This window comes from Sceloporus undulatus, chromosome 8 (assembly GCF_019175285.1).
Source record: "Sceloporus undulatus isolate JIND9_A2432 ecotype Alabama chromosome 8, SceUnd_v1.1, whole genome shotgun sequence".
In the NCBI taxonomy this organism is placed as follows: Eukaryota; Metazoa; Chordata; class Lepidosauria; order Squamata; family Phrynosomatidae; genus Sceloporus; species Sceloporus undulatus.
The window spans coordinates 2,943,810-2,967,363 of record NC_056529.1 but is presented as its reverse complement, the minus strand read 5'-3'; the positions used below and the strand labels follow the sequence as shown (position 1 = coordinate 2,967,363).

Sequence of the window (23,554 nt, the reverse complement as noted above, 5' to 3'; positions counted from 1 at the left end):
TTTGGTTCTTGTCTGTCTTGAACTAGTCTGGGAACACTTGGGTTCTTGCAAAGGAAAAAGCTATGTTAAAGAGGAGCAAGGTGACGATATTTAGGAGAGCATAAGCGGAGGTTATTTTGTTTATTGCAACTGCATTCTGCCTTTTTGCAGCAATGGCTGCATCCACACTGCAGAAATAATCTGGTTTGACACCACTATAAATGCCAGGGCTTCATGCTATCCAAACAATGTATCCCTATCCAAACAACATATAGAGAGCCAGCGTTGTGTAGTGGTTTGAGTGTTGGACACCAGGAGATCAGGGTTCGAATCCTGGCTTGGCCATGGAAACCCACTGGGCGACCTTGGGCAAGTCACACTCTCTCAGCCTCAGAGGATGGCAATGCTAAACCTCCTCTGAACAAACCTTTCCAAGAAAACTCCATCATAGGTCCCCATAAATCTTAAACCATAGGGTCGCCATAAATCATAAACGACTTGAAGATACACGACAGTAATAAACCCAAATAACAAATTGCTGGAAGTGTTTTAATGAAGGATGATGTCTCTTAATTAGATTAGGAGACATAATTCATAACCTGTAATTGAAGAAGCATTGCCACCCTTTTTCGGAGCAGGTACAGTTTGAGGTGTGTCTTTATTTTCATGCGTGGAAGTGTTGCAGGCCTTCCTCCTCGAAAGTGCTGTACGCAAAGGCTGGCATAGGTATACTCTGAGAAAGAGGAGATGTCCTTTCTTACTCATGCGCCTCTCTCTCTTGAAGGTGGGCTGTAGCAGTGTTCCAGTGCGAGCAGAAAACACATGATGCATCTGGGTTGTTGTTGCTTACATCTTTGCATGTAGACCTCCCTATGGATCATGCTGTGCAACCTTGGTATCAGATGGCATCATTGCCCACCCAAATGCACATGTGCATTTGCATGTACGGTGGCACCACATGTGCAGCATCACTTTCACAACCTTGAGTTGAATACTTTTGCTCCTCATAGAATCACTCTGTAAAAATAATCAAGGATGAATCCAGGTTGAATCTCCGTTGTTCAAATAAAACTCTGTATGGCCTGAATGTGTTGCAAATGCCTTTGCGTTGTCGACTCCATCTTTAATTTGAATGCTTGAATGTTTGAGGAGGCATTCAAAGTAATTTTTTTGTCCCAAGGAGATCCTGATCGCCAGGCTGATGCATATCAGGTTTGTCGTTCCCATTTTGTTTTGGGTTCACGAATCTCTTTGAGTCATTGTGTTATTCACACATGCCGTTGTTTCAGGATAAAATGGATCCACCTCCATTCCCTTGAACTATATGGAGCCATCTGAATTGATTCAGAAGCTTATTCACACTGCCGATGGTGCAGATCTTTCAGGAAAACATGTCGGAAAAAATGGTATCGAATATACTGGGTGAAGTGGGGGGTTTGCCAACACCTCCCTAAAGTGCATTGAGTGCATTCAGGACATTCAAGATCCATCCCAGATTATTTTCATAAGTGTGAATGGGCCTGAGCAAGCAAACTTGCAGAGATGCGTATTGATGCGGTTCTGCGCAAATCTGGAATGCGTAAGTGAGATGATTCACACCATCATGCTAAAAACAACATCTGAGTGATCCCCTAGATTTGGAAGAGACCTCAAGGGCCATCCAATCCAACCCCAGTCTGTCATTTAAGAAGACACAAAACACTCCTGACAGATGGCCAACCAGCCTCTGTTTAAAAACCTCCAAAGGAGGAGACTTGAGAAGAAAAATGTTCAACTATTTTTGCATGCACCAAGTGGATTCCAATCCAGACTTTGCATTGTTGTGCCTGATATAGACACCCTTATTCTTACCTGAGGGTGCATGCCTTGCTTAGAGATACTTTTGCCTTCTGCACAATTGGACTGCCTTGGTTTATAATTTGGGTTTTAAAGTCACCTTATGGTCAGCAGCCAAGGCCAGATTGGAGAGGTCATTGAAATATATATGCATTCGCTCTTGTATTCAATGAATACAAAAACCTTTCAAGTGTGGACTCATTTTCAGGCTTAGAACTTCAGTGAGATTAACGGTCTGATCCTATTGAATTTCTTGCCAAGATTTGTTCAGAGAGCCAGGTGCATTTTGCTGGAGCTGAGCAATAAACCCAAGAGGTGTCCCAATCATTTTGGATGATACGATCACTTGCTCACAGTCTCATAAAGGAACTCAGTGCTGAAATATGGGGCAGGGAGGGATGAAAGGAAAAATGTGGGGCAACTTTGCCCAATTGCTAAATGAGTGGGTGCATGTCAAAGGGAGTGGGGGCAGAGGATTACGGCCTGATACACCTTTAACAGAGTCTGGATCAAGGTTGCAAAACAGGAATTGGGAGTGCAAGTGGATCGAAAGAAAGAAAGTTTGCATGTTTTAAAATGAGAATTTCCTGCTAGGGGAGGAGGAAGGAAGGTAAAATATGGTTTATGAAAGAAACCCATTTTAAAATGTATGCTCTTCTTTAGATAGAGATCAGTGGAGCACAGGATCCATTGCGGGATTCACTTTTAACTTATCTTCGTTCTTTCATGTAGTTTGACAATTCACTCCCTGAGCCTTCAAGTCTTCTCTTGGTTTTGATTTGGTTTCTTGCCATAGTAATAAATCTTTACATTTTAGCAAACCTTCATCTATATTGTTCTCTTTCAAAAATGCTTCTGAGGCCGATGTCCATTGTGGTATTTTAAATTTTATTTTTATACTTATTCCATTTCTTCATTAAAGATTTCCAGCACGTCGTAGTGATTTGAGTGCTGGACTGCGGAGACCAGGGTTCAATTCCCAACTAGCTATGAAACCCACTGGATAACCTTGGGCAAGTCACACACTCTCAGCCTCAGGAGAAGGCAATAGCAAACCTCCCCTGAACAAACCTTGCCAATAAAAAACCATGACTTTGCACCCTTGTCCTTACCTGAGGGTAAATATAATATATAATATTAAATATAATATATTTAAAAGATCATTTAAAATACCATTTTGTGCACCAAATCCCCGCATGCGTTATTTTGCCCAGAATTGCTCTCCAACTCCGGAAAGTCTTACCCATCCCGGGATTCCCCTGGCGAGGGTGACACTCAAGAAACCTGTTTTTCCACCACTTTTCAAATAATTTTAAACATTTAAACATTCTTTCCATCTCTGCCCCGAACCTGAGCCTCTGTGCTGAGAATTTAGGATCTGAATCAGAGGGCAGGAGTGGATTTTTGCGGCAAGAAAGAGCTCCCTGGGAGCGTCAGGCCAACCCAAGGCTTCCTTTGGTGAGCTTCACTCTATAGGAATGATGCAAGAGACACCGTTTCCCAAAGCAACCTCTGTTCTCTGCATACTCATCCCATGACTTCAGCAGGTTGGTTGCCCAATTCTGTGGACTCCAAGCCCTTCTGGAGAATCTGCACTTTGACATAAAGGGCACAATTGGACAACAAAATCATGACACTTCCCAGTAGCAAAAAGACAGTGGATTGCATTCATTTTTTTAAAATGATTTGTTTGGGAGCGGAAGAGGTTTCTCTTGCAACCTTACAACCCTGGCATCACTAGGGTTGGCATCACTTGGTGCAGGAAGGTGTCACCCCTTGCGTTGATCTTCTCCAACAATCACACCATTTGTCATTTGTTGTCGTCGCGTGCCTTTAAGTTGTCTCCGATTTATCGCAACCCTAAGGTGAACCGATTGTGGGGTTTTCTTGGCATGTTTCTTCGGAGGGGGTTTGCCATTGCCATCCTGTGAGGCTGAGAAAGCGTGACTTGCCCAAGGGCACCCAGTGGGTTTTCCATGGCCGAACGAGGATTTGAACCCTGGTCTCCAGAGTCATAATCCAATGCTCAAACCACACCACACTGACTCAACCATACAGAACGCTTAGTAATGTGGGTTTTTTGTACTAGTACTTGTCAATCATAATTCCCATGATGTATCACTGAACATAATGGCAAGTTGTGACATAAACAATTAGCAAAACTGAAATTATACCTTTGAACTACGACTTCGTAAGCAATGCCTAAATCCATTGACATTTGCACAGTCAGAGGCTGTAGGCCTGTGATTCCAACATCGTCATTTTTCTTTCTTTCCCCTTTCATCCTTTACATCCTTTGTTGCATGCTGCTAAGTTTCGCCCTCCACTTATCTGTGGGTTATATCAAAATCCATAATTTTGGTTCCCAAACCTGCCCTTGACTTATACATGTGGTCGACTTATGGTCAGGTATATACAGCATTTCAATTTCTTCATTGCTTAGGTTGAGTTTATGTATTTCTTCCATGGTCGTTACTTTTTGCTGCTTTTCCTTATATTCGGCATTAAGTCTGCCTTTGCACTTTCGTCTTTGGCCTTCCTGAGTAATTGTTCCAAGTCTGCAATGTCTTCTACTAGCATTACAGTGTCGTCTGCATATCTTTCTTAGCTGGCTAATGCAAGTCAAAGTGGGTCTAGTTTTATGGCTGACAAACACTGTTTTTCGGGATGATTCTGTGCCTGGTGTTGCGCAGAAGTGCACAACCCGCAATTATTTTATCAGATGCTATGCTAAGTGGGCAAGACAGCCCTGGCGTTGGTGTAGAAATGCACTTAAGGGATTGCAGCCCTTACGGAGGCGAAACTTATTAAACGGGGCAGGAACTAATTATAACGGGATTGACAGCGATTTGATAACACAGAGGTGTTAAGTGTTTATGCAGCACATAATTAGGTGCGAAGCAGAATTTTAATTTTCTAGGAAGACTTAATAAGTCAATTACGCATAAGTCTTCCTGAACGCACATGAATAGCAAGGCACTTCATTGATGACATATCAAAGAATCCCATGAGAAGATTGCAGGGAAGGAAGGGTTGCATCCACACTGCCAGAATAATCCAGTTTGGCACTACTTTAATTCTGCAGTGCAGCTCTGTTCAAGATGGTGCTATCTTTCTACAGCCAAAAAAAATATGAACCCCGTTTCTGAATTTTGGACTGTGGACCCACATCTAAGCCGAGCATCTAGTCCTACCTTTTTGCATACTGTGATTATCACCTAGCTAAACTAGTTTCAGATTTAGGTCGACTTAAGTATGTATTAAAGTTATTTTAAATGGGCATGGGCTCTTTTAGTTGTTCTGTTGTTCTGCATCTTTGCATAACCTGAGTGCTAAACACCTCGCTCCACCCAACGTCTTGATTTTATCCAACAAAAATTACACTTAGCCCTCCATAAATTTAGGAAGCATTTACTGCTTACATTTGGCTTTCTCTGTCAAATATAATCTCATGCCACCCAAATGGAGTTGAAACTGTGGGGAGATGCCTTGTAAAAATTGAGACGGCTCCTGGTCTTTGCCAGGAGTCTGGGGTGGATTGAATCATGCTGAGAAATTAAAATTGTCTTAGGGTTGAAGAAGATCCATAGAGTGACCCTCAAAACCTGCATCAGAGGAAGCAGACCAAGGCTGTGACGGCTTATGCTACAACTTCTTTTGCACAGTTAGTCTCAAAGGTGCTGCAAGATCCCTTTCCACCCCAAAACATGCATTATTCGAAAATCTAATTGTGACTATTTTATTTAGTGCCCTCTCGTAATCTGAGTTTTAACCTTGTGCATGATACTGTTGGACTTTATTTTATCGGGCTAAGATTAGTTCACAGAGCAAGTTTGGTGGTTTCAGTGCTGGACTGGGAGACCAGGGTTCAATTTCCTGTTCCATCATGGGAACCATTGGGCAAGTCGCACTTTCTCAGCTTCAGAGGAAGGCAATGGCAACCTCCACTGAAGAAATCCTACCAAGGAAACCTTAGGAGAGGATTGCCCTAAGTAAGGGCTGACTTGAAGGCTCCATCCTCAACATAACACCCCTTCAAATATTTAAACAGGGCTATCATATCCCTTCTTAACTTTCTCTTCCTCAGGCTAAACATACCCAGCTCCCTAAGTCTCTCCTCATAGGGCTTCATGGTTTCCAGACCCTTCACCATTTTGGTTGCCCTTCTCTGGACATGCTCCAGCTTCTCAACATCCTTTTTGATTGAATTGTGGTGCCCAGAATTGGACACAATATTCCAAGTGAGGTTTAAGCAAAGCGGAATAGAGTGGCACTATGACTTCCTTTGATCTATACTGTACTATACTTCTATTGATGCAGCCTAGAATCGCATTGGCCTTTTTAGCTGCTGCATCACACTGTGGACTTATGGTCAGCTTGTGGTCTACTAGGACTCCCAGATCCTTTTAACATACACTGTTGTTATCAAGCCAGGTGTCCCCCATCCTATATCTGTGCATTTCATTTTTTTCTGCCTAAGTGTAGTGCCTTACATTTCTTCTGCTAGAATTCATTTGTTAGTTTTGGCCCAACTCTCTAATCTCTTAAGGTCATTTTGAATTCTGAGCCTGTCCTCTGGGGTTGCCATAAGTTGGAATTGACTTGAAGGCACACGGCAACAAATACCACTTTGAAAATAAGCTTCGGACACATTATTTAAGAACCGGAGTTGGGACGATTTGGGAAAGGGAAAGTGGCACAAGTTTAAAGTTTCTGCTTTGTCAGGTCCACAATACAAAATGGCTGGCTCTAATTGTGTTGTTCCCAAGTTGTGATATACAGCCAGTTTTCAGTTTGCAACTTTTATTTGCACATCCAGCCTCCTTGTATGGACTTTGATACCTATACGGTTCAAGCCAGTTTGCGGATGGACCGAAAGGCCTGTCCTTTAGAATTTGTAGAAGCTTTTTTTATGACACACTTTATAGAGTTATAAATTTATAGTGTTCTGCTTTAATAGGTCTCCAACTGTTATGTATCACATTTACTGTATCATATATAGAACTTGTATCATTTATTATCCTTCCTGAGTGTTTCTGTGTATTTTGCAAGTCATGGCATTACACACTTGTTAAATTCATGCTTCAGAGTGAGTTTTGTTCAATATTATTTTCCCCTTTGTATCTTCCTCCTTTTAATCCTGATCCTTAGGCCCACAAAATATCCACCTGCTTTGGGTTTCTGTCTATGGAAATCTGGTTTCTGTCCTGGTGTTACTTAACTTTTAAACCTGCGTCTTCAGCTGAAAATCCCTTTTGTAGGAAGTAACTCTGCTGATTTTTATCTTGTTTGCTGAAAAGCCACTTTATTCTTGAAATGGAACGGCAAGTTTTGCAGCATTAAGGGACAGCCGTATCCTGCAATGTCCCACGCAGAGCATTAATCTCCCTCAAGGATATGGCACATATATATTTATATAGGTTTGCAAAAATCAAAACAGGAAAAAACTCTGGAGGTGAGAAGCATATGTTGCAATGTCCCTATTTTGTCATTTTTTCCACACGGAGATTATAGATCATAGATTTTCTGCATGATTTCGACATCACTACAAAAATTTCAAGCCACGTTAGGTCCTGTCCTCTTTTACCGATCGGGGTCTTTGGGGGTGCGTTCCTCGCCTTGGACTTAAAAGATGGTGGCAGCAAGAGGATATGGCACATTGGTCTTAGGTTTTCAAGTTTTGCTAGCATTAGCTAGAATAAGGGGGTCCCAGCTCCTCCAAGGCAGTTCTGTGGTCAGGATCTGCCAGGCGTTGACCATGAAATTATGCTGGAGGACCTACAAATGCCTAGACTGGAATCTCTAGGTCTTCCATCATGACTTTTGCAGAAGTTGACATAGAGTCATGCTGGAGGGCTTAGATATCCCTGGAGAGAACATATTCATCAAATCTGTAGATATTCAAATCCACACAAGTCAAAGCCGCAGACATGGAGGGCTAAGTCTGTACTTCCATCGAAGGTCCTTCCATGTTGTGGAGCTGTGATGAAGCCAAGGGTTCCTCGTCTCTTTTGCCTTGCTATCTGAAGCCTGGTGGGACCACGGTGGTACTGTCTGCACTGGTTTCTTGTCACCATCAGACCAGCCAAGAGGCAAGAGCTGTCTGCATTGAAGCATCCCATGTTTCCTAAGTGCTGCACACAGAACAAGCCTTGAAGTGCCCGAAGGGCTAGATGTGATGCAAGCGAGGGAGGATTGCAAGAGGAGTCCTGCAAGCCATGCTTCAAATCTGGGCAGAGAGGAGCCTGGGGCGATAAGTGGTGACTGCACCTCCCTCGACTTGCTTAAACACCTGCCTGAAAGTATCTGATCATTTCCAGAAGGCAAAACCGGCAACGTGACCCAAGCCTTTACTAGCTTGTCTGCCCTTCCTCATTCATAGCTTTTGCCAACCACTCCAAAATTGTTTGACCATGTGTGCCCCAGTTTTCATCCATGACACATCGGAGGGTACGAGCTTTCGTTGTTCTTTTGGGCCTTTGTTTCCCCCATGGCTAGAAGAAGGAGAGGCCAGCCTGCATGAATTTCCTTCCAGTATCCCCTGAACTGAGAACACTTACATGTTGACAAAATGCATGGTCCACCATGGTTGCCTCTTGATACCAGCAAGGTTTCTTTCCCTAATCTTTCCTGGCTACAGCGGTCACACTGTGGCTGAGCTAATGGAGTGAAGCATGTTTGGCCGGAGCTGTTGGCTGGGCTGGATTTGTTAATGGGTAACTTGGAATGAAATAGCTGGGGACTGGACATGGCAAAGGCATGCCACTGCATGCAGGGAGACGGTTGCCCTCCATGAGACCTTTTGGAGGAACAGACGCTTTGAACTGTGGCCCTGATTAATATTCTGAATGAAGTCTTGCTAATAAAGAGTATTGCCATCTGCATTGGCATCATCCTTCCCTACCAAAGGACTACAGTCGCACTGCGGGCGAAGGCAGGGCCACAAATTCGTCGCAACAATATGCATCCCAGATTGCATCCTGTGTAACTCATGTTGCAGTGAAGTCTTTCACCATGTTCTGCAGCTCTGTGGCTTGGATTTTGTGGGAAATGGGTTTTCTAGTCAAACGTGTTTGCTGCCCTTTTGGTTAAGGCTGATTGTTTGAGAATAAATGTTTGCGCGCCTAAAGGTCGGAGCCTGTTTTGATACTAAGGCTGGTGCCACACTGCAAAATTAATGCAGTTTGACACTTTGACAGTTAATGCATTTTGACAGTGATTAACACTTGGGGTACCTTGAGAAATGTAGTTCAGGGGAATGCACTACAGCAAAGATTTCTAGGGTGCTTGGCATACATCCCTACAATCCCTAGGTTACCATCATGGTACCAAATACCTGTATAATGTGGCGAGACCTCTGAGCACAATAATTACTTGCAGCCTCGTGTATCTCTAAAGCTCAGATGGCATCTAGACTGCAAAATTAATACAGTTTGACAGTGCTTTAATGGCCATGGCACCATCCTATGGAACCCTGCGATCTGCAGTTTGTTGTGCAACTAGGTTAAAATATCTCATAAAATCTACAAATCCCAGAATTCCATAGCATGGAGTCATGGGAGAAGGAAGCAAGAGATGAGCTGGCAGTTCTCCTAATTGCTCATCCAACTTCAGTTTTTTGGGATGATGAGGATCATGGTGATTTCTTACCCATTTCTCCCCATGGATCAAGGTGGGTGACAGCAACAAATATTCAACATACAACATCGGCTTAAAGTACACAACTGATGTGGGGATGCTGGGGTTGGCCTAGATGGCCCTTGTGGTCTTTTCCAACTCTTTCAATGCAGTTGCCCAGCCCAGCCTAGCATTGGTGAAAAGGGCATTATAAATAAATGTTGTTGGTAGTAGTAGTAGTATTAAATGGTCCTTGTTTCTTCTTCTCCTCTCATAGAGCCACCCAGAGACATGGGATACCGGAGTGACCGCTGCTGCCGCCAAAATGATGGATCCGAGATGTAAAGCCGTGGACGAAGAAACGGTAATACGGCAGGCAGAAAGTGGATATGAACTGGAACGGTGGTCTTAAAAACTTGTGTTCTATAATTTAAAGTGGCAGATTTTAAATATTGTTAAATGGGTGCATTCCAAAAGTTCACACAAGGCTGCATCTGCACTGCAGAAATAATGCTGTTTAACACCACTTTCACTGCCATGGCTCCCTTCCTACAGAATCCTGGGATCGGTAGTTTTGTACGCTATTTAGCCAGAGAGCTCTGGTGCCTCTTTCTGTTGTTGTTTTGTGCCTTTGAGTTGTTTCTGACTTATGGCAACCCTAAGGCGAGCCTAGCATGGGGTTTTCTTGGCCCGTTTCTTCAGAGGGGGCTTGCCATCACCATCCTCTGAGGCCGAGAGAGCGTAACTTGCCCAAGTGAATTTGCATAGCTGAGCAGGGATTCAAACCCTGGTCTCCAGAGTCATACATAGTCCAATGCTCAGACAACTATGCCATGCTGGCAATACAACAAACTATACAACAGATGAGAAATCCCAGGATTCGATTGCACACTTAGCCATGGCAGCTAAAGTCGTCTCGAATATATACAGTGTGTGTGTGTGTGTGTGTGTGTGTGTGTGTGTGTGTGTGTGTGTAATTTCTGCAATGCAGATGCAGCCTTAGAGGAACTATGGGAATGCATACATATTTTTAAAAAACCCACCAGAATTGTGTTCTGGCGAAGCATTGTGGATGCCTCCCACCCATCTTTGCGTCCCGTTTTAAGTACTGTACAGAGAAGAGCAACCAGCTTGGATACAGGAATTGCAAAACTCTCTACCAACCATTACCTTCCCTTTGGGTTCCTCCAGTAAACCCAGGAATTCTTGTTTCGCAGCACTTTCATGGAATAGCCCTAAAATCTAGGAGTGGGCAGCGCCAGTTTCCAAATGCCAAGGGCCTAAATGATGGGAGGTTTGCCCTGCCTATACTCAGATGTCTATCGCTATAAATCCTGCCTTATATCCTTAGATCTTGGAGCTATATGCAAGTCAAAATAAAGACACGCTTCCTGCAAACAATTGTTATTGTTATTATCGTTGTAACCAGCCAAATAGCTTTTTCTAATGTGTGTGTTTGCATATATATATATATATATATATATATATATATATATAATTAAAATGCAACACAATTAAATACATGCAACAGATAAATTTCACTGTGGCAGAAAGGCGGGATATAATTAAATACAATTAATAAACCTTAAAATGGAAGTAAACTACCCACAGCCTTTAAAAACAATGCAAAGCTTCCTGTTAAGACTGATAAAAAGTGGTTTACTTGATGCAAAGTCAATGGGATAAGATTACCTTCGTTAATTTAAAACTAATTATAGGAGGGAAAAGTAATTCTCTAAAGAAAAGATAAACGTAACTATCTGGGAAGGCGGATAACTAGATGGAATGTTAAAATAATATTAGAGATCTATTTGTGTTAAATGTTTTATGATATATATATATATATAATATGCAGTAATATAATTTAATGTTAAAAAAAGAAGCAAGGGCCAAGGAGAGGAGAATCCACATTGCTTTGGATAGCAACCGGGCGCCTTTGGTGTCCTCCTGCCACAATGTCCAAGCGCTAGAGTTTCTTGCAAGGCAACTTGGAAAAATAGCCATTCTAGGCCAATGCAGAGCCTTCTTTTTGAACAGGAAAAATGGATTGATGATGCTTCCTCGTTGCAGTATCTGTCCTCAGGGCATGGCAGGGAACCAGTCGAGACGGATCCTTATCTCCGCCGCTTGAGAAACCACCTCTGCATGGGAGCGTTCCAGAAACCCTTCCTCACCTGTCCTTTCCTCGCTCTCTTCTCGTTCTCATGGCTACCATTGCAAGCTTTCTTTTTGCTTTCCTCCCCCCCATCCTCCCCCAGATACAGAATGAGAACTGTGGTTTTTTCCAATGACATCGAATACATCTTAATGTAAATATCGCAGGGCACACGCACACAGGGAAATCTATTGTGTCGCAATACTGAAAGTCAATAGCAGGGAAGGCTATGTGCCGGGTAGGACTCCAGGAGACCAGGAATTAATTTACAGTCTGGCTTTTGTCACTTTAGAAATTAAACACACTACGGATCCCTGTTCGGCCAAGTAAACCCACTGGGTGCCCTTGGACAAGTTACTTGAAGGCAAGGGCAAACCTGTTCTGTAGAAATCCTGCCATGAAAACCCCATGATAGGTTCACCTTAGGGTCTGAAGATCAGGGTTTGAATCTCCGATCGGCTATGGAAACTCATTGGCTGGCCTTGGAAAAGTTGCACGCTCTCAGCTCCAGAAAACCATGCAATAGGGTCACCATAAGTTGGAAACAACTTAAAGGTGCACAACAACAGCAATATGCATGAAAATAAAAAGTGTGTGTTAAACTATCCATACAATAAAGAGAGTCTGGCCAGCCAGTCAAGAACTTGGATGGAGCCATTAAAAATGCAAATAAGATTCTGACAAATGCAAGGGCCTATTTTATAAGTCTCTTTTGCCTTGGACCACTCCTTTGCTGGTGCAACACTTTGTCTTGTTTATTGATTATTGGCCTCCCAGAGTAGAAACCGCTTTCAGTTATTAGCATTCAGTAATATGTCTTTACTCTCCATCTCCACTTGAGTCAGGCATTTGTGCCTCCAAAAGCCACCTCCTGGCTCCTCTTCACTCAGACATCCTAATCTGGGTGAGAACTCCAACACCTTTCCTCCTCTTAGTTGCCCTGTTAGTTGTCATTTGGGCAACAGGGAGGGGATGGCGTTAGGCAACCACTTGGCACCTGAAGTGGAAAGCAAGATTACAAATGGACCCACGATGTCTCCATGATCTGTCTTGTTGCATTCTGCTGAGTAAGGCCAATTCTCCAGAGCTTAATCCCAAATTGTCTTGCAAGAAACTCTAGCGCTTGGACAATGTGGCAGGAGGCCACCAAAGACGCCTGGTTGCTATCCAAAGCAATGTGGACCCTCCTCTCCCTGGCCCTTGCTTTTTTAAAATTAAACTATATTAGTGCAAAGAGAATACACACACACATATAATGTAAATATTGCTGTGATTGATTGATTGATTGATTGATTGATTGATTGATTGATTTCCTGGACTAGGACTCTGGGGAGCTCTAGGTTCAAATTTCTGCTCAGCTGTGGAATCCTGCTTGGGTAAATCCCACTCTTTCTCAGCCTTAGAGGAAGACAACAGCAAACCTCTGAAGAAATCCAACTGCTTCTTCTGCCTCTTGTTTTTCCAGGACCTTGTGGACTGGAGGAAGCCTTTGCTGTGGCAAGTAGGCTATTTGGGGGAGAAGTACGACGAATGGGTGCATCAGCCAGTCAGCCGTCCTATCCGCCTGTTCCACTCCGATTTCATCGAGTCCCTCTCCAAAACAGCATGGTGAGATGTTGGGCTGGGGCTGTGTATCGGCAGGGAGGTGGGCTGATAGAGATGGGCAGGCCGAGTTGTGCGGGTTAGCTATGAGGACTATGCTTCTTAGTATCGTCATAATAATAATAATAATAATAATTGGAGACATAGACATGTTAGTGTGGAATCTCAGTGTGCAAAGGGATCATGTAGCACCTTTGAGCCTAACTGTGCAAAGTAAGTTGTAGCATAAGCTTTTGTAGACTTGATGTACCTCCTCGAATGCACAGTTGAAGTACCAGGAAGGAACAAGCTAGTCTCTGCTAGAGGATAAATGGACCTAAATGGAATATTAAGAATGGAAATACACAAAAACCGGTTGCAGAACACTTCAATCTTCCTAGGCATTCCATCCCAGACCTCAGGACTGCAGTCCTTGAACAAACAAATGAACAAGCAAACCAACAAAAAAATCCTACAAAGGAAGATTGGAAAGAGAATTGGAATATACCAACAAACTTTAATCTATGCACAGTGGGTTGAACAGAGACAAGGCTTCCTGGCAAACACATATTGTAACAATTTATTACTCTTGGCCAATTTATTGGTTCCCGGCCTGCACACACCCCATTCCCAAACCATTTTTGCCATTTATGTGGCCATCCATCCACCTTGGCCTTAGGCAACATCTTTCCTCCTGTTTTTGTCCCTCAACAAACGTAGTTAAAACTGAATATTGTCTTGTGACACTGCAAGAGTCTCTTCTTGCATCTCTCAGATTGTGCCATAGGCCCTTTAAGTCTTGTGTAAACAGAGGAGCATGGACTACCATTGCCAGGAAAGAAAGCCTTGCCAGGACCTGACTGGGCACCATATTGCATAGGCTCTCTTCCACAGAGCAAAACAATGCAAAGGACCTAAACCACTTTCTCCCCCTTTCTTCCTTTCTTTAAGGTACATGGTGTGTTTAGTTTGGATTCCAGTGGTGCTTTATCTCAGCTGGTATTGCTACACATCCCTCGCTCGGGGAGAGACGCGGCTGTTTGCTACCTTCACGACAGGTAACTGTGCCGAATTCTCCTCCTCCTTAAGAAAGACAGATAAATCCCAGCATATGAAAGGTGTGTGTGGAAGAGAGAATGGTTTCCATGTGCGTTTGCCATGTCAGCACAATGCATGGCTTTCACTGGCACGCGGAAGGCGCTGGTTAATCCATAATCCTACCTGGGAGCCATTTTGTGAATCTCACCTTTTTGAAACTGGGGTGAACTGGTGGAATGGTGTTTCTTCTGCCACTGAACCTTAAAGACAAAAGCGCATACACAGGTGTTTGCAGAATGGGCCCAATGCAGGAAATCTCCCAGTGCATTGGGAATGGAGAGCAACTTGAAGGAGAGAGGCAAAAAGCCCATATCCTTTCCCCAATCTTCTCCTGTTCTCCTTTAATCCTTTCATGCTGTGCATCCATCTAGACTGGTTACATCTTGGGTTGCCTTGCTAAAAACTCTGGGTTTTGGACAAGGCAGGATGCCTTGCAAAGATGCCTGGTCACTACTGAGAACAGCCTGGACTCTCCTGTTCATTACGGACCTACAGAGTCCGTCCATTTGAGGCGCTCCTACCTGAAAGAAACAATAGAAACAGGCCATGTTGGATTAAGGCAATTGTGACTGTGCAGCAATTGGTGCCTGCGTCTGAGCTATTCTGAGAACGCTGGGCATCAAAATGAAAGAAATGGAGAAATAATAGATAAAACAATCAGGTGGTGCCGCACTGAGGAATTAATGTAATTTGACCCCGCTTTAACTGTTATGGCTCCATCCCACTGAATCTTGAGATTTGTCATTTGTTGCGGCACCAGGGAAGGCAAAATACCTCACAAATCTGCAAATCCCAGGAAGGATTTGCCTTGAGCCGTGAGAATTAAAGCAATGGCAATAAATTCTGCAGTGCAGATGCTGCCAAAATTTTGATTTTCTTTATGTGTAGAGTCAGCACAAGCATACCTACGCATAAAAAATCAACATGTGGACTCTGCAATTTCTGTCCTGTAATTTTAGGAAGATTAATAGCCTGTTCGCATGCATTTCTCCCCTTTAGGATGCAAAGAGCAATTCTTAACCCAGCCCTGGGAGCAAGGAGAAACCGGGTTGAGGAGATGCAGTTCTCATTGGGGCAAAAAACCTTGTGGGATGTGCCTTGGGCCATGGCCATTAAAGCAATGTCAGTTAATTCTACAATGCAGATGCAGCCAAAATTTTGATTTTCTTTATGTATAGAGTCAGCACAAGTATACCTAGACATAAAAATCAACATGTGGACTCTGCAATTTCTGTCCTATAATTTTAGGGAGATTAATAGCCTGCTTGCATGCATTTCCCCCCATCAGGATGCAAAGAGCAATTCTTAACCCAGCCCTAGGAGTAGGGAGAAACTGGGTTGAGGAGAAACTGGGTTGGGGCAAAGAAACCGAGCCAGCCCTTTTATTATATTTCCCACCCTAGTTGTTCCTTTGAAAATTGTGTTTTTTAAAAGAGGTAGGGTAGTGGTTTTGACATTTGTTCATTCGTTTCCTAAATCACCTTTCTGCACAGAAAAGGCACCGAATAATGGCAAAGTCAGACAAAAACCAAATGCAATGAGGCCAGAATCCTGTCAGTTCACTCAGTGTGTATGTGTGTGTTGCATGCCTTCAAGTCATTTCTGATTTATAGCGACCCTAAGGTAAACCTATCCTGGAGTTTTCTTGGCAAGATTTGTTCAGAGGAGGTTTGCCATGGCCTTCTCCCGATCCAGGAATCGAACCTTGGTCTCTAGTGTCATAGTCCAGCACTCCAAACCACTATGCCATGCAGTGTAGATGCTGCCTTAAAATGGCTAGGTGGAGAAGTTTGAGGCTAAGCTACCCAGGTATGCTAGCTGATGGTTTAACCAAGGCTCCCCTGATCCAGGTTTGCCAGCTGATGGTTCAACCAGGGCTGCATTGACCCAAGTTTGCCAGCCACTGGTTTAACCAGGGCTCTCTTGATCCAGGCTTGCCAGCCGACAGTTTAACCAGGGCTCCCTCCATCAGTGCCAGAACTCAACCTTAGAAGGTGGGGACTGGTCTTGAGAAGGTTGCCTCTGAGCATGGGATGTGTGCCATGCCCTCAAAATGATCTGTGACTTTAAGAAGCAGGGTGCTGAGAGGCCTTTGCCCAGGGCTAGAGAAAGCTGCCATTGTCTGGGCCGCCTCCATCCACCACCGCGAGGTCCTACACAGAGGAGGGTTTGTACCCAGCCAGCGCCTTGGATCTCTCTGCCTTGCTCCCTCCAGCACCTGCTCCTTGCTCTGTCCCTTGTTCTCAGCTGGAACGTTTTCCATTACTGTGGGTGGTGCCACGCCGTGCCAGCCCAGGCACTTCCCCCAGGGCTGGGAAGTCTTTCCATTCTCCTTTCAGCCCATGCCCAGACAACAATGCCCTTGGGGAAGCATTGCATTAAAAGCAAGACTCCCTGGCTTGGTTCGCTGGGCGACTGGAGACCACTGGCAGCATGCATGAAGCCTGTGTCCTTCCCCAAGCTGTCTGACTCTTTCTGGGAGAGTCTGTGCCACAGTGTAGTGGTTTGAGTGTGGAACTACAACTCTGGAGACTAGGGATCAAATCCCTGCTCAGCCACAAAAACTCACTGGGTGACCCTGGGCAGGTCACACACTCTCAGCCTCAGAAGATGGCAATGGCAAACCCCCTTTGAACAAATCTTGCCAAGAAAACTCGTGGTATGATCACCTTAAGGTCACATTTAGAGAAACAGACTGGCGTAATGGTTTGAGTGTTGGGTGATTACTCTGGAGACCAGGGTTTGAATCTCTGTTCAGCCATGAAAACTCACTGGGTGCCTTTGAGCAAGTCACACTCTCTCAGCCTCAAGGGAAGGCAAGGGCAAACCTCCTCTAAAGAAACTTGCCAATAAAACTCTATGATAGGGTCACCTTAGGGTTGCCATAAATGACTTGAAGGCAAGCAACACCACCACAAGGTTCAAGGATGCTCCTGGAGATCTTTTCATGTGTTTTTCACAGGTTTAGGGAATTTTCTGCATGATTTGAGAGCAAAAATTGGCCCTTAAAAGCACACCAAAAATTGTGAAAATGAAGTGGGAGGAAGTTTGAGAAGCTTTGTGGCACAGCTAGGGTAAGGGCTTTTGTAAGAGCCACAAAAGTGGGGTATGGTGGCCGTATCTGGGTCACAATTTGCCCACCTTTTGGTCCTGGAGAACCCCAGAGTTGCATGTTTCAAGATGGAACATAATTCAGAGTGCTTTTAATATAAATCTGCACAGTGGCTTGGAAGGGGGACCCTCTCAATCGCTGTTGGATATGTAGCCTAAATTGAACCTCCTCTTTCAGGAGCACTATACCTCTGAACTGTTGCCTTCATGCCCTGTTCCTGCTAGCCCTTGCTGGACTAGATGAACGTGCCATCTGTTTCAGAAAGCTTTTCTTAAATTGCTTAGAAACATTGTCTCATTGCACATTACTTGATGATGATTGTAACTCCCCTTTTCTTTCCTGTCATGTAGCTTACTCCATCCCTGTTCACAAATACTGGTTCCCACCGCTCTTCGTTCTGGGAATGTGCATCTGGTCTTTCCTGGAATATTTTATCCATCGCTTCATCTTCCACATGAAGCCCCCTGCTAGCAACTATTACCTTATCACCTTCCATTTTATGTTGCACGGACAGCATCATAAGGTAATTTGGGAAGTGGGGACAGGTATGCGCCAGAAGGTTGCAGCTTTTCTTGGAATATAAAGGCCAAAAGATGGATATTAGGAAGGAAAAGACAGTTGTCTAGACCTAGGCTAAGTAAGTCACTCGTCCCTGTGCTGGTTTGCATTTAGATTGGTAGCTAATGACTGCGTTCATGCATTCACATTAGCAATTGACTACAATAAATTGGTTAGGTTTGTCAATGGTACTATGCTGGTTTGCATCTAGTTTATTTATTATTTTCTCTAGAGGAACAGGGAGATGAACATGCAGCTCATAAAAAGATGCCTGGAAAGATATGCTAAAAATGTGCATGCATTTAGCATTTGACCTGCACATTATGGTTATGAGTTGGCGCAGGGCAATCCCACGCAGAAGTAAAAGAAGTGCTTTTCTTTGTGTGAAAACAGAAAGAGTCACATCAGCTGTTTTTCAGGCGGCGTTTCTTCCAAACAGCAATAATGTGAAAATAAAGCGAATGGGAAAGTGGCCAAAACCAACCCTTTTTTACTTTTGGGAATTTCCCAAAAGCAAAAAGGTGTCGGTTTTGTTCACTTTCTGTTTGCTTTATTTTCGTGTTAAGGCTGTTTGGTGCAAACAGCGGGTTTTTTCCACTTTTAAAATCCCATTTCTGAGCAGGATTCATCTAGTGTGATAAAGCTCAAAGCCGATGTGATCCTGAGCATTCCTCCTTTAAAAGAAAATATGGCACTAGAGGCAGAAATGACAGGGAAAGAACAGGAACAGGTTTCTGCATCACACAAAAAAGAGTTTCACATGACTTTCAGGGAAAAGCCAGTCCGGTTCCAAGACTTACATGGGGTTTATGAAGAGAAGTGTGGTCCAGGTAGTCCAAAATTCAAGGTTCAAAAATGGAGAAAGCTGCCCTCATTAGAGTCCAAAGCCAAGAGGGGAAGGTACCAGAAAAATTAGTCCAAAGGTACATATGGATCCAGAGATATCAGACAGAGGCTGCATCCACACTGGAGAAATAACCCGGGTTGGCACCGCTTTAATTGCCTTGGCTCAAGGCTATGGCATTTTGGGAGTTGGTTGTGGGGCCCAGAGCGGAGCTCTGCTCCGCTCTGGGCCCACAACAAACTCCAATTCCCAGAATGCCATAGCCTTGAGCCAGAAAAGAGTTAAAGCAGTGCCAAACCAGGTTATTTCTCCAGTGTAGATCCAGCCAGAGAGGTTTAAGAGTTGTTGCTCTGTTGCAATGGAATAGCCTGGGCTGAGCAAATGTATATAGCTGGCAGTTAAATCAGCCCAATTGGTCTCATTAGCTCAGTGTCCTGTATTTAAAGTGGAGCACAGCGTTGCCTGACCTTTTGCGCCTGGCACTTGAATTGATGTCACTTGAGAAGGTGAAAGTGCTTCTGCTGCCATTTCCTATTACTGTTGATTGACCGGTTTGTGCCATGTTAGGACTGCCAGCCTCCTCTGGCTCGAACTGGGTCCCATCATCCTGGCTTTCCTCTTCTTCCTCTTCTTCATCTCAGTTGGACATTGCCACTAACCCATCCTGCCCCTTGTGACTCTCTTTCAGTCTCCATTTGATGACTCCCGCCTGGTTTTTCCGCCGGCCCCAGCATTCCTGGTCATCTCCTTCTTCTATGTTTTTGCCACCGTTGTGTTCCCTGAAGCATTTGGGCTTTCCCTTTTCACGGGGGGCCTCTTTGGCTACGTCGTCTATGACATGACACACTATTACTTACACTATGGGTCACCAAAGAAAGGCACCTACCTGTACAGACTGAAATCTTACCATGTCAAGCACCATTTTGAACATCAGAAAGCAGGTAAGGGGAGGCTGTTTGGAGATGCTGCCTTAGGAGTGTGCACAGGTCTCTTGTGCCAAAAGCTCCCAGCTTTTGTTTTTTAAGTGCAAATCAGTGTTTTGCAAAAGCTTTCTGAAATGCAAACAATATATGCAGAAATTTCATGGGGGCTGACCATTTTATCAGCGGTATCTCTTGTTTAGAGCAATTGTCAGACCAGTTTTAGCAAAATGAAAATATCTCTCCAAAGGAAAATAAAAACATCAGCAACTCAAGGTGGGTGGGATTGTGGTGAGGATGCAGCCTTCCAGAGTCAGTATGCCCCCTTTCAACTTTTGAACTTTGAACGCTTGCATGAGGTATTTTGTGCATGATGGTTGGCCTGATAAAGATTATGCTACTTTGAGGATTTGGGGTATTGTTGTACTTTGCGGTGTGGCCAACATGGCTACCCCTGGATAGGTTTGGTGGAAAGCCCATGATCCTTTACCCTTTTGTTTTTCAGGCTTTGGCATCACCAGCACATTCTGGGACCATCCCTTTCAGACACTCATCCCCAAGGAAACCTTTGAGAAAGAAGACTAGCCTCTGCCTTGCCCCTTGCCTTCTCATTGGACTTTGGTCACTTCTGCTCTCCGCTGTGGGATTTTGCTGAATTGCACCAGGGTGGGGGGCTTGGAAGGGACCCCTGCGACCTGGAGAAAGGGCCCATGTTTTGTCATGCTGCCTTGGTCGGCCAAGGTACTTTGCGCAGGTCCTCTCTGGTGGAGGCAGCTGGACTCTGGACCTGGAATGGAGGAGCACTGGTGGGGTTGACTTGTTGGGTTTCATAGGATGGGACAGAGGGGTACAACTGTGCCTTGCTGGGCTGAGGGCTGTGTGTCAAAACACCCAAAGAGCCAAGTATATTGAACTAATTTTCGTGCATATAAGGGTTGCGCTTTTGACTGTGTGTGGCATTGGTCTTTGTGGAAGACTCGTGTCCTGAGATTTAATAGGGCACACCGATCGCTCCTGCCAGTGTCAGGAAAAGTATTTTTGGGTGATGGTTAAGGGTTGCATGATGGACTAAGGGACGCTCTATAGATACCAGTGAGGTATTCAAGGTTTTTAGTCTAAGTCTGAAGTCACTACCTTCAAGTCCTTGCAAGATACTTTCAAGTCAAGTCTCAAGTCTGGGGCCCCAACTTTTAACATGGAGTGCGTTTCTCAGAGGGAAGAGCAAATGCATTAGGCAATGGGCTTGAGGTCTGCTTGGCAGCCTGTTCTGGATACACATCGGAAAATCCTTCTAAAGCTTTTCAAAAGCTTTAGAAGGATCTTTCCAACTCAAGCCCATTGCCTAAAACATTTGCTGTTCCTTCCAAGAAATGCACCCCAAAGTTTGCGGGCCGAGCTTGCCTGCTACTCAAAGTGAATGGCACCCGCAAATCAATCACTAAAATATACTAGTCGCAAGTTGAGTCAGGATGTCATTTTGGCCAAGTCAAGTCCAAGTCAATCCACTGAAAATGTGCATATTGGATGGATAAACTGCAAGGGGGCAAAAACAACCTTCTGCTTTAGACCAATGCAAAACGTTCCAGTATATCTCAAAAGCTGGCTATCTAGAAATCCGTAGGGAAGGTATACTGGGAGAGTTGTTTTCAGTTCTATTTTGAAAGCTATGCATTATTAGTTTTGCAGCTCTTTTATTTGCAAAACCTCTTTTATTAACATGTGCCTCATTTGGGCCGCTTCAGGGATTGTCAAAAGTCCCTAGATATCCACAGAAAATGCAAAATGGTGCATTGAGTATAATCCAGACAGTAATTCCACAAAGAGCAAACAGTAGCTGTCATTCTGTGTTGGTTTACAGAATAGAAATTGACCTGCTATTTATTTTAAGAGTGGGACTGGTTCTTCTTTCTAAATGCAAACAAACAAACAAACAAATAATGTACACCAAATTTAAGCCTGCCTTATAGCCGCAGTTCAGGGAGAAGGGCCAAGATGGTGAGTGACGGTCTTGATCTTAAAAGAGCTTTCCAAAGTGTGGAACCTGTTTTGGAGACAGGATTCATCAGTGCTTTGGATAGCTTTAGACAAACCGAGAGCAGATTTCTCTAACTACTGATATGGCTGTCATCATCATCATCATCATCATCATCATCCACTGGTTAGATCCACCTTTTGCCTGGGTCCACCTTACACCTCAAAGGGCATTTTGCCCCACTGCCAGCTTGCTATGCGGGGTTTCCAAGACACAGCCATGCCCCATAGCGAGCTCACTAAGTAGCCAAAGGGAACTTACTTCCTCCTCTTTTCATCTCTGTGCAAGAAGAGCCTGGAAGAAGCTTCTGGGACTGCATTCAATTACAGTGTGTGTGCCTTCTTTACTAGTTGTGGTCTTTGCCAGTGATTCTGGGATCCAGAGGGTTGTTGTGGCCTTGCAAAAGGAGTGGAAGGAAACGGTGGCTATCGAAAGGGAGCAGAGTCGGCACGGTGCCGCAAGACACCCACCAGGACTGGGATGCTCTCCTGTAACAGCCTGCCATTCCTTTTTTCCTGCTGGGAAGGAGGAGATGCCTTCCTTCCAGGAAAAAGTCAAAATACAGCTGGGATGAAGAAGTCACTGGTCCCTCTTGGCACATCCAGAAGAGGCATTGTCCACTACTGTCCGTGCCTTGTTCTTCTCTCCTGATTCCCCTCTTCAGTCGCTCTTTTCTTCTCCTTCCAAAGCCAAAGAAATTGGGTTAATCTCAGGGGTTGATATGGTCCCTTTGTACCATGGACGGAACAGGGATGAGCAATTGTGTTTATGTGCATCTTCAAGTCACCTGTTGACTTATATGGCCGCCCCATGAATTTCATGAGTTTTCATAGGACAGGAGTCCTCAAGAGGTTGTTTCGCCAGTTCCTTCCTCTGAAATATAACATGTTGCACTTGCTATTCGTTGGCAGGCTCCCATCCAAGTCCTAACCTGGGCTGACCCTGCTTATCTGCCAAGTTCAGATGGTATCTGGTGCTTTGTATGTGTTTGTATGCACCTTCAAGTCATCTGTCGACTTATGGTGACCCCATGAATTTCATAAGGTTTTCTTAGACAAGGAATCCTCAGATATGGGTCTTTGAAATATAAGATACAGTACCTGGTCTTCATTGGTGGTTTCCCATCCAAGTATTAGCCAGGTCTGGCCCTGCTTAGCTTTTGTGATCCGGTGCCATCAGAGTATTTAAGCCCTGGGCAACTATGGCAGGACCAGTTATTATTGTCCCAGTGCATTTGGGGTGGACCTCAGCACTGCATTTTCACCCCCAAATCACAAGCCGAAGTCCCTTCTTGGATGTAACTTCTGGGTTTCTCCAGGATGTTTTCAGCAGTTGGAGGTCATGAAATGAACTTGCTTCTCTTGAAGGCTTCTTGGATCCTCATCTCTTGGCATTTTACTTCCACCAAATCAGTCAAAGGAGGCTGACTCCAAAACCTTTGGCAAGGATTGGAGTGTGGGGTCTTCTCCAAATAAATCAATTTAGGTCTGCTCTTGTTCGGATTACCAAGAGCCACCCCTTTCCCTAATGTTTAATGCCTACATCTTTTGGAAACAGGAATGGAATTATATAAAGCCATAGAGATGGGATAATTGTATATAGATTGTGTATATTTTTTTGGGGGGGGGGGGAAGAGATATCTATAAATATAAAGCTTTTGAACCATATGTTGCCGTGTCTTGTTTGAGATCTTTCTACTGGAGGGGAGGCAAAGTGGGACGGAAAAGTGGGGATGGGGTACTACCAGTTTCGACAACATTGCGAAGAATGACACACAGCGTAATAACAGAGGGGACATTTTCCTTGTCTGAGCGTTGGATTA

General features: G+C 44.2%; 1 protein-coding gene across 1 annotated transcript in view; it reads left to right on the top strand.

Annotated features, from left to right (window-relative positions):
* Positions 1–23,315, top strand: part of FA2H (fatty acid 2-hydroxylase) — a 32,323-nt gene extending 9,008 nt beyond the window's left edge. The window contains exons 2-7 of the mRNA XM_042480720.1: positions 9,710–9,796; positions 13,053–13,195; positions 14,120–14,226; positions 17,729–17,901; positions 19,469–19,721; positions 20,206–23,315. Coding sequence (XP_042336654.1) covers positions 9,710–9,796; positions 13,053–13,195; positions 14,120–14,226; positions 17,729–17,901; positions 19,469–19,721; positions 20,206–20,285 — 843 coding nt within the window. The 3' untranslated portion in view covers positions 20,286–23,315. The remainder of the gene's footprint in view (positions 1–9,709; positions 9,797–13,052; positions 13,196–14,119; positions 14,227–17,728; positions 17,902–19,468; positions 19,722–20,205) is intronic.
* Positions 23,316–23,554: the final 239 nt, after the last annotated feature.